This window comes from Aulonocara sp. 'chitande type north' Nkhata Bay, linkage group LG13 (assembly GCF_057382095.1).
Source record: "Aulonocara sp. 'chitande type north' Nkhata Bay isolate Kocher_YH1m ecotype deep benthic linkage group LG13, A_spYH_male_GT1.1, whole genome shotgun sequence".
In the NCBI taxonomy this organism is placed as follows: Eukaryota; Metazoa; Chordata; class Actinopteri; order Cichliformes; family Cichlidae; genus Aulonocara; species Aulonocara sp. 'chitande type north' Nkhata Bay.
This window is the reverse complement of record NC_141356.1, coordinates 22,422,765-22,433,627: the sequence shown is the minus strand read 5'-3', so window position 1 is coordinate 22,433,627 and position 10,863 is coordinate 22,422,765. Positions and strand designations below refer to the sequence as shown.

The following is a 10,863-nucleotide window of genomic DNA, read 5'->3' as shown; positions in this document are numbered from 1 at the left end:
AAATGTAGGTATATACAGAAACCACGCGTGGCTTTTCAATGTCCAGTGACACCTGTAGGATTGTATGCATTAGAAAGCACCCACAATGTGGAGCATTGCAGAGTAATATGCTTCAACTGAAAACGCTGTGAGGAAGTAAAAAACAAAAAGACATCTGTACGTATGATCTTTCTTTTTATTTCCCTCTATATTGTTTATATTGTTTTTTCTTCTTCCTTTTGTAATTTGCACAGTTTCCCACCCTAATATTTATTATTTATTATTTATTATTGTGTGTGTGTGTGTGTGTACGTACATATATATATATATATATATATATATATATATATATATATATATATATATATATATATATATATATATATATAGGAATGGTTAAGGTCGCGGCGTTTAGCAACATCAGGTGGGGATGCTTGTCATAGATGCCGACATCCTTACACGCACGCTAACACAACCCAACACACAGCTACAAAAAACACGCGGTCACGAGAGAGAAAAGTGTTAAAAGACAGCAGCTCATGCACAGGGAGTAATTTCCACTTCTGAATACATTATCCATAATTTTGACAAGATGGTGGCAATTACGCATCTAATTGACCGAGCCACTTTTTATGTAAAATCACGCTTCAAAGTGCATAACACTAAGATGATTACAGAAGCCCACCTGCTCAAGCTTAGAGAGCTTATTCAGGCATGCGCACGCGTGCACGACTACAGAGTTGTTGGGGTTTGTTTTATAATAATTCAATTTTCTGCATAAAATATAGAAAACAAGCTAAACATAGCTCTATTTAACAACCTGTTATTTTTTTAGACGACAAAAAATGTGTTAAAATGTACGGAATATTCTCCATTTATTTCACAACATGGTTCAGCAATACAATATCAAAACGATGTTTTAACTGTACAAAGAAAAAGCCGTATGAGGAATCGCCTTTCCCCGCGCCTCATTAAATATATACATTTACATATTTTGTACACCAGGGTAGTCGATATTTTTGCCGTTCCTGCTCAAAAAACACAAAGCTCAGGAGACACTGGACCTCACACTTGTGCTTCAAAGACGTGTCCATGAAGAGGGGGCTAGAGTGAGAATTACTAAAACTAAACATAAAGCTACATGGGTATTTTACAGCTCAGAGTGTCTTGATTGTCCCCCAACAAACGCTTTATAAAGCAAAAATAATTAATAATAATAATAAAAATAATGATAATTACATCAAATCCTTGTCAATATTTTAACATGAGCAGATGACAAAACGTATGTTTCCTGTTTCATTCATTCACAGCATGCCGTGTATTGCACATCGTGATATCAATTCTTGAAATGTGAATAAAATCAAATGCTAAATGATGAGCAGATGTCGACTTCAGGCCGACACTTTTTGTAAACATGGTGATTTTTTTTTAGTCACACAGCTGACGTGTCCAGATACAAACGCAGTCTGGGAGGAAAACGAATAATAAAGACACTCATCAGGCAGTGTAAGCAAGTGGACTCCTGAGGTAATAATAATAACAATAATAATAATAATAACAATAATAATAATAGTAATAATGGGATTCAAATTGTCAGATCACGTGTAAACGGCATCTTTATGAAAAATGAAACAATCTATTTGCCAAAAATAGGTCCATGAAAGCCTGACAGTAACAGTCTCTCATTTTTCTTTTTCTTTTTTCATTCACTGGTTGTATAAAAATATTTTGTCCTTTTTATTTTTGATTTCTTTCTTCTTCTTCTTTTTTAATGAGTTGATATAGGAAACAGACACCAAGTTGTGCCTAAAAACTCAACTATTTTCAAACTGGTCTGAGCAGCGGCACAGATGTGACGATGGGATGGGAGTAGTAGACGCCGGGGTGCGGGAAAGTGAGGAGCGGTTGGCTCACGGGCACGTTGGCAGTGGCCCCTCCGCTCTCCGAGGCCGAGTTCTCGTGGTAGAGGATGGGCACCCGGACTATCCTCTGCGCCGCAGCGTGGCTCAGGTTGGCAGCCTCTAGCTCCGCGGCCAGCTGCCTTTTCCACTTGTTCCTCCTGTTCTGAAACCAGATCTTCACTTGAGTCTCCGTCAGGTGAAGGGAAGCGGCCAGGCTGGCCCGCTCCGAGCTGCTCAGGTATCGCTTCATGTCGAAGGTGGACTCCAGCTGAAACACCTGGCTCCGTGAGAACACCGTGCGCGTCTTCTTCTTGCGGCACGGCTTCTTGTCATCGTCCCTTTTCTTCCACTCCTCCAGCTCATCTTTTTTGGCCTCTTCCGTGTCGCTTTCCTCCAGGATTATCTCGTCACTGCTTTTGTTGTTGTTGTGCTCGTCGTCCTCGTCGTCATCTTTGGTGTCTGGCTCGGATTTGAGCGCCAGGTCCGGCGAGTCTCTGTCCGTGCCCGAAGTTGGAGAGGAGTCTCTGGCTCCTGGTTTCTCGGTGACTGAAATGGGGATACATGCAGGGAGACGTAGTCATAAATATTGGAGTCTATCGGGCATTTATTACAGCCTGTTGATATTGGACAGTCAGTGGGTTTTGGGAAACAGATGGTTGCTAATAAATAGTGGCAGAAGAAAATGCGTTGCGTCATGACATAAACCATTTCAGAGGTAGACATAACTGTACACAACATCTTCAAAAATGATGAAAATGTCATTTTTACCCCATTAAACAGTAATTTGAATAGACCTAAGTTATAAACTATGTACACCTATTTTATTCATTATTTTTATCAGCCTATACTACAGCCTAAATAACTAAATAAACGTAAAATAATATCGCTTTCTTTGTATTAGGCTATCATAATGCCATCCACATTAGTCTATTTTTTTTTTATTCCAGGTGAATAAATCACAGAAAAAGGCAGATAAAAGGCTCCCAGTAGCCAAGCCTCAGAGGTAAGATGTGCGCCAATAGACAAATCAAAAGCACGCTGCGCATCGTCACCCTCCTCCAATGATTTCATGATGTCTACTTCATTTTATGTGTGTTTCTTTATTGATCTATTATCCCACGTCGTGGCATAACAAAATAGGCCTTCAGAGGACAAGGTGTTAAATCATACACTCTGGTGTGAGGCTATGTGTGCATGATGCCTATCAGGAAACCGCACAAATCTCCCCTTTCAATTTAGAAGTTTGCTTTACTCTACTTACTCATTAGAAGGAACTCATACAAAAACAGTGGATTCGTTGGATAATTGCGCAACAGTTGTTTGCTTACCTTCAGTTCTGTGTAGGTGGGCGGCTGAGTTGAGGGTGTAAGGGTACCACCACGCTGAGGTGCGCTCCAAGTAGTGAGCGGGTAGACTGAATCTCTGTGCGGGCAGTTCGAAGCGTGGAAAGTTGAAGTCACCAACCTGGGAAAAGGAAAATCCTCCCTCTAAAGCTGCCTTGGTGGCCGCCAGTACGGGCTTGGGCTTGGACGGTTTGTTATCACAGTTCAGCAGGTTCTTAATGAAGAAAGGAGAGTCCTTGGCCGAAGCGCACGTCTCTTGCGTTGTCTCTGGCATCGCGGTTGTTGTGGTCTGAGCGCGAGGGGACCACGGAAGCCGGATTTTTTTTTTAAAGGGGGGGAAGGCAATGTTGACTTACAGGCTGTCGTTATCCTGGCTACGAGGAGTTCCTGTTTTATTCTCTGAAACTTGATTTCACAGCCGAAAAGCTCACCAAAAAGAAACGCGTCCGTCTAGGCTAGAAAATAATGAAATAAACTGTTCGAGAGGCAAAAAGAGCACACGCGCTTAGAAACATGGAGATGCCTCATCCCGGGCTCTTCCGTTAAAACGCAAAAACTGGGTCCACCGTGTCAGTCAGTCTGGTGTCTGATGCTAATGATGAAATAAAAATGTCATCCAAGTTAAATGCGGAAAGTATAGGCGATTGGGCATGTACAATGGCAAATGGGATTAAGGGAGAGACGGTGACTAGAGAGAGAGAGAGAGAGAGCGAGGGAGGGGGGGGGGAGTCCTCCCCTCTCTGTGCTCTCTAGCTGCAGGCTGTGTGCGCTCGCTTGTTATTGGTCTCATATAGTCCAATTAGCAGCAAATGAACACGGGGCTGTTACCGCCAAAAAGGGAGGTTTGGACCGTCAGAACAAGCGTCCCATCATACAGCTGACATTACAACGAGACCCAGATTTACTGCGCGAGGTTATTCTGAATCCAGTCTCAAATCACGTCCCGCATTTTTTTTGGAAATTGTTTGAGTAATATATCCCAACGAAACACCGTTTTACATATGACTTTTTAAATGATCATCAAAAAAAAAGTCGAGGCCTATTCTAAAGAATAACTGGGTGACCTGCTGGCTAAAGCACGTCCAAACTTATCGTCAAATATGTGAGGCCTAAATGTGATGTTTTTATTTGGAGTCCGTTTAAACAAATCGCTGTTAATGAGAAGCGAATAGTGTAAAACGAGCATAATAAATAAATAAAATCCAGTCATGATAGAGTATCAGGTCAAGATAATATAAGGCCTTCTACTTCTACTTGTAAAATAACCTTAATAAAAACAAAACATAATGCAAAACCTCAGCGACGTTTTTCAGTTTATAAATCTCCAGCCCGTATAATCTTTAACATTTCCATATTTACTTGACATTTGCCTATCACTAAGGTGCTATGGCCTCCATGCCAGCACTGCAACTGCTAAATAGCGCACGTTTGTAGTTCCTCAATTTTTGTTTGGCTCTCTGCGACACGATATGAAAAAGGCGTGAGATCAGGCTGCAGCTGCTCAACATGTCACCAATGGGCGATTAGATTCATATTTCTAATTCATTGATTTTCAGCGAGGGCCACTTCCACAATGTCTGCGGGTCGCACGGTCATTTTTTCCTCCCTAATCGATTTGGTTAATTCATCCCTCAGATTGCACTCTTTGTAAATGTGCTATGTATATTCACTCATTGATATTAATTGAGTTGTTTAAAAAAGGGGGGAAAAAAGTCCATTGGTTGGAAGCTGCTGTAGAAGAAGAAGAACGAGGAGACAGCGTCCTCTGTGGGCCAAAAGGAGAAACTGCATGTGTGTGCCATGTTGGAAAATATTTGTGTGTTTAAGTTAAGCACAGTAAGGTGGCAAGAGTGTTAGCATAATGTGGTATTAAGGAAACTGGGAGACAAATATTGCAGTATACATTGAGGATTTTAGTTATGCTTATGTGCAGCTCTGTACTATTTATGGTAAAATTCTCCCAAAGAGACTAAAAAAGTATGTTTGAATTCAGGACAAACATGGATTATTCGCCCTATAACACAGTTTCATTACATGTGTGGCCTGACTGATACACTCATTTTTGCTATCAATCCTCATCATCATCATCATCACCTGCTTCCTGAAGAAATTCATTAGCCCTATAATATGCAGAGATAAGGAGGGATATGAAGGTTATAGTCGGCATTATGGTTCATTTTCTACATCAGCATCAGAGTTCCTATGCACTGGCATGTCTGTGCAATTACCACGTGTAATTCATTTAGTGAGCTCTGCAAGTGGAAATATCCTGGAAGAGGGATGTCATTACAGCATTTCCTTATAGGCAGCATTGCATGTGTGTGCACTCCAAAGGCTGAGATGGAGATTGTGTACACTTCCACTGTAAAACCCCATCATTCTAATTGTATATATCTTTCAAATGTCACCTGTTTGAACTTTTTCATATAGCCCTTATAGTAGTTTAATTTTTTTTTAATCAATTTACTACAATAATAATACTGAAATCAGTAAGTTCCAGTTATGTTTGTCTCTAAGATGCTGAGGTTGTTTGTTTTTTTTGTTTTGTTTTGGGGGTTTTTTTGCAGGATTTGTGTTATACAGCACTGTTAAATGTTAAAAAGCATTTCATGACAATGGCCTCAAATCCTGAACTACTTTTTAATAAGTCTAAATTGGTTCACATCAAAGGGGTTACTTTGTGTAGCTATAAATATTGAATTGCCAAATTTAGCTCTGTAATTAGTATTCATCGCACATATTTGTGGACTATATGACAGCTAGCTTATAAAACGAGACATTTTTGTACAAATGGTTAAATTTTGGTGTATTTTCTTCATTAAGTAAATGTCAAGTTCACTGACATTTTTTTCTCCTATTTTCTACCAGTCTCTTTACTCTCATACGTATAGCTTAGTGTTGAATTAAGAAAAAAAATCAAACAGTTAAGAAATGTAAACAAGTCATCTTCTTTTCCAGCTCTTAGTATAAGATAGGGTTTTGCTTAACTGATACAACATCTTTAATGTACCTATGAAATTGTAACTGGACCGGTACTTTATATAGCACCTTTCTACTCTATTTGACCACACAAAGCACTTTCTAACTACAAGTCTCATTCACACGCACAGTCAAGCAAATGGAGGGTTTAAAAGCATCTAATCCCTAATAACCATCTATGTGATAACCTGTGTAATTTGAAAACTGTTCTGTATGTATTAATGCAGACTGGAGTCACAACACCAGTCTGTATTAATATTCTAACCCCTGCATAACACTGACTCTTGTACCTATTTATTGTGATGTGACTCAACAGAAATGACTGACAAGTAATATTTACTCCATAAACACAACCATTCTTAAGTGGGAAAAAGAAGGAATGCAATTAATGCTTATATTGAAAACAAACTGTACAAACTCAGATCCCGTAGTCTGTTTTTTTGTTTTTTGTTTTTTGTTTTTTTAAAAGTACAGTTCATATTATGCATTGATTAGAAACATGCAGTAGACGTTGCCCAGAAGCCATATAGGCCTTCTGAATGCTCCATAAGTCTATTTTTGTTGCTCCTCGGGTAGGTTACTATGACTTTTATATTATTTATTTCAAAGCGCCCAGATATTGATTATTTCACAAGGAAAAATGACAAATGGCAGGAGGGAATGACACGGTCAGCAGGTTCTATTAGAGAAATGATAGTGTTGCTCGTGGTTTGTTAAAAGGTCCAGTTTAGATACTTTATAGGTTTACATCCATCATCATCTAATGACCTATTTGATGAAAAACACGCACTCTGGTGACAACAGCCTTGTGCAGCCAACTTTGCTTTGTAATTGCGCCCATATTAAATATAGATTTTTGTTTTGATATCTTGTGAGAATTCCTTTCTGTGGGTAAAAACTGTGATAAAAGACATGGCTGCAAAGGCGAAAGCTCGGAGAAAGAAAACTAGAAAGAGAATGGGGGAAAAATAGGTGGGTACGAGATTTTGACAGTAGATTTGTGGGTTTGGTTTTTGGAGATGTGAGCAGCAGTGGAGGAAGTTTTCAGATCCTTTAAATGAGTAAAAATAGTAGTACTGCTATATAAAAACAACCTCTTACCAGTGATAGCTCGACACTGCAAATGCCACTTTAAGTATATTTTCTGTTTGTCTACTTTTACTAAAGTATCAAAAGTATAATCATAATGTAAAACAATGCTCCTGTGTTTTATTATTATTGTCAGTTCCAATTTCTAGCAAGTATTTTTACCATTGTCATTTGTTACGGTGAAGCTAATTTAGCACATTTATACTGTTTTGTTGTTTCATCTTTCATTGTTACATTTTAAACTGTACACTTGTTTTTGTAAAAATCATGATCTTCAAAGTAACTAGTGCCTAAACAGCTTTAAGATTAATGTGGTGAGAGATAGAGGAATACAAGTTGAAAAAAAAATACCATTATCACTCTAAAAATTACTCCATTACAAGTAAACATAGAAAATTATATGTTATAATCGCAAAATGTACTTAAAGCATGAAAAAGCATTGAAGGTGGTTATATTTAAAAACCAAATTCTTTGTTAATGCAGTGTAGAAAAAAGTAAAACTAAAATGTGATGGTTTCTTTCTTTCTTTCGTCTCTACTTGAGCACTTGAAACGCTTTAGACATCATGCTTCAATTATCCATTTACACCCGTTCATACAAGCATATATGTTTTAACATTCATACTCTGATGAATAATAATAATAATAATAATGCACGCTGGCACGGTGGTTAGCACTGTTGCCGCACAGCAAAAAGGTCCTGAGTTCAATTCCACCATCAGGCCGGGGTCTTTCTGTGTGGAGTTTGCATGTTCTCCCCGTGTTTGCGTGGGTTCTCTCCGGGTACTCCGGCTTCCTCCCACCGTCCAAAGACATGCAGCTTGTGGGGATAGGTTAATTGGATAATCCAAATTGTCACTAGGTGTGAATGTGCGAGTGAATGTGAGTGTGAATGGTTGTCTGTCCCTATGTGTTAGCCCTGTGACAAACTGGCGACCTGTCCAGGGTGTACCCCGCCTTTCGCCCTATGACAGCTGGGATAGGCTCCAGTGCCCCCCGCGACCCTGAAAAGGATAAGCGGAAGTGAATGGATGGATAATAATAACAACAACAACAACAATGGATTGCATTTATATAGCGCTTTTCTAGACACTCAAAGCGCTTTACAATTCCACTATTTATTCACTCTCACATTCACACACTGGTGGAGGCAAACCACAGTTGTAGCCACAGCTGCCCTGGGGCAGACTGACAGAAGTGAGGCTGTCATATCGCGTCATCAGCCCCTCTGGCCAACACCAGTAGGCGGTAGGTGAAGTGTCTTGCCCAAGGACACAACAACCAGGACAGACAGAGCTGGGGATCGAACCGGCAACCTTCCGGTTACACATCCAAGAGCTAGTTTAGATTTGGTATCTTGGAGTAATACTTTGGACAAGATACAGGCAAACTGGAAACTGGAGCAGTCAAGGGTTAAGCCACCAACCTTCCAGTTTGTCGTTGTCCTGCTCTAGACCCTGAGCTACAGCCACCCCAGATACAGACTAGAATCATTTCATTTACAGTCATGTGAAAAAAGAAAGACTTAACAGGTTTTTATGCAGTCTTGTGAAACATTGTACACTGCTTTCATAAGAATTAAGTGGATAAGTAGCAGCCAGGTATTGCTAATCAAACACTTGATTGACTGATCATCAGCAAGTGTGGGCACCTCAATAACCCAGTGTTTTGGTCTGGAGTGTTCAGAAGCAATCACTGCTGCCCATCAGTCTGGGAAGGGTTAACAGTGTATTTCCAAACAATGTGAAGTTCATCATTCTTCAGTGGGAAAGTGTATTAACAATTGGAAAAACATTCAAAACAGTTGCCGTTCTTCTCAGGAGTCTGTCTCAGCAAATTCACCCAAGGTCAAACCATGCAATGCTCAAAGAAATTACAAGAAATCCAAAAGCTACAGGCCTCAGTCAGCATGTTAAATCTTAAAGTTCACGACAGTAAACTTAAATTGTCAGTATGCCTTGGCAACCCTTCTTTGGAAGAGACTGATAAAGTCATACAGAAAGCAGTTATTTCAATTTAATTCAAGTTATTGTTGCTAAAGGGGGTTCTGCAAGCTGAAGAATCATGGAGAGTTTTTCTAAGGACTGCAGAGTCCTGTGAAAACTATACATGGACTCTATGTACAGGTACCTCAGAAGTACTCCAAAAAGGAGCCTTGTTACTTTCCACTACAGGTTCTGAGCTTATGAGATTGTGTACTCATTAAGGACTTAGTGCAATTAAAACGATAACAGCCTTATTTAATATTAAAATAATATAGTAGTATTTTACTGTACTTTGGACTGTAACTGAAGCCCAACAGTGCAAATGACCTGCTTAGGTAAATGCAGATGCCAGCTGACGAAACGTCACTCTGAAACAGAGTTTTTACACAGAACCCTGAAGGACAACAAGGTCTTAGAGTCAAACTGCATCCACACAGACGACGCCATTGATCAGTGAAACCCGTCCAACCTGTGTCCTTCTTGCACTTTTAACTGTCCACTCCACTTGGAACGAGCCATTAAACCAATGAAGGCCACACTGAGATTGCTTAGATTTAAGTATTGCATTTAACTTGTAAAGGAATTGGTGGCCGTCCACTGACCCGGCAAGCTTTAATTGGGATTGTGCAGGTATTGATTGCAAGTGGCCAGGCGAATCTTGAATTACAGCCTGATTAGCTTTTACTTGGCTCCTTGCACCAGCTAGTTGAAGGAGCTCAATGTCATTCAGGCAGCACTTGGTTGAATCTTGTTGCTTCTTGTGTAAACAGAACACAACACGTATGAAGATGACAGCTCTTTTGGCAAATGTTTTTATGTCACACGAGGCCATAATATTCGATATATGTGTGTCGACTCTCTTTTAGAAATAATCAAAAAGCATGTTGCTTAGCACCTTATGAACAGATGTGGGCACACAGAAGATATATTCTCCTTTTTATCCTTGCTGCTATCATTTTATCTACATTTTATCACCCTTTCCCTTTCTTTATTGTTCCTCAGCAGAGATGATGACCTCTGTAAGGTTTGGATGGAAACAGTCATAGGAGTGATGTAGTCCTTTTTCTCCATTATGAGCAGCTTCATCTGAGCCCTCCAGGCACACAGGCTCAATGTCCATCCTCTGTACCTCCAGAAACTCTGCCCTGGATTGTAAGCTTTTACCTAGGCAGCCTGTATGTGTCATTACAACTCGGTAATCTGGAGAGGGTAGCAAAAAAGTTCTCATCAGTGTCAGCCTGAGATATAGATATGGGCCGGGTAACAAATGGCCAAATGCACAGGCAACAGAGCAGACCATCAATAAAGCAATTTCTTGTGTCATAACATCCACGCTTTTCCTAAAGCCAACCTTTCAAAACTTTTCCCTCTGCAAATCGCTGCAGCCCCACCATTAGAGTCCTGCCTTGTGAATTTAATGGATTCCGTACAAATAATATTCCACCATAATGGAAAAGGTTGAAGTCACTGAAGACAGATGAAGTCATAAACACGTATAATTGAGAATCAAAGACCGATAAATTTTAAACTGCTATCCATTTTCTCTTTTTAGATGATGATCTATGTCAGTGCGGCGGCAGGAGAATG

General features: G+C 39.8%; 1 protein-coding gene across 1 annotated transcript; it reads right to left on the bottom strand.

The window, feature by feature from the left end:
• Positions 1-844: 844 nt before the first annotated feature.
• hmx3a (H6 family homeobox 3a) lies at positions 845-3,839 on the bottom strand. Its single transcript, XM_086258084.1, has 2 exons — positions 3,209-3,839; positions 845-2,426 (listed from the first exon to the last, which is right to left on the bottom strand). The coding sequence occupies exons 1-2, from the start codon at positions 3,495-3,497 to the stop codon at positions 1,804-1,806; spliced, it is 912 nt and encodes a 303-aa protein (XP_086114210.1). The 5' UTR covers positions 3,498-3,839; the 3' UTR covers positions 845-1,803.
• Between the last annotated feature and the right edge of the window lie 7,024 nt (positions 3,840-10,863).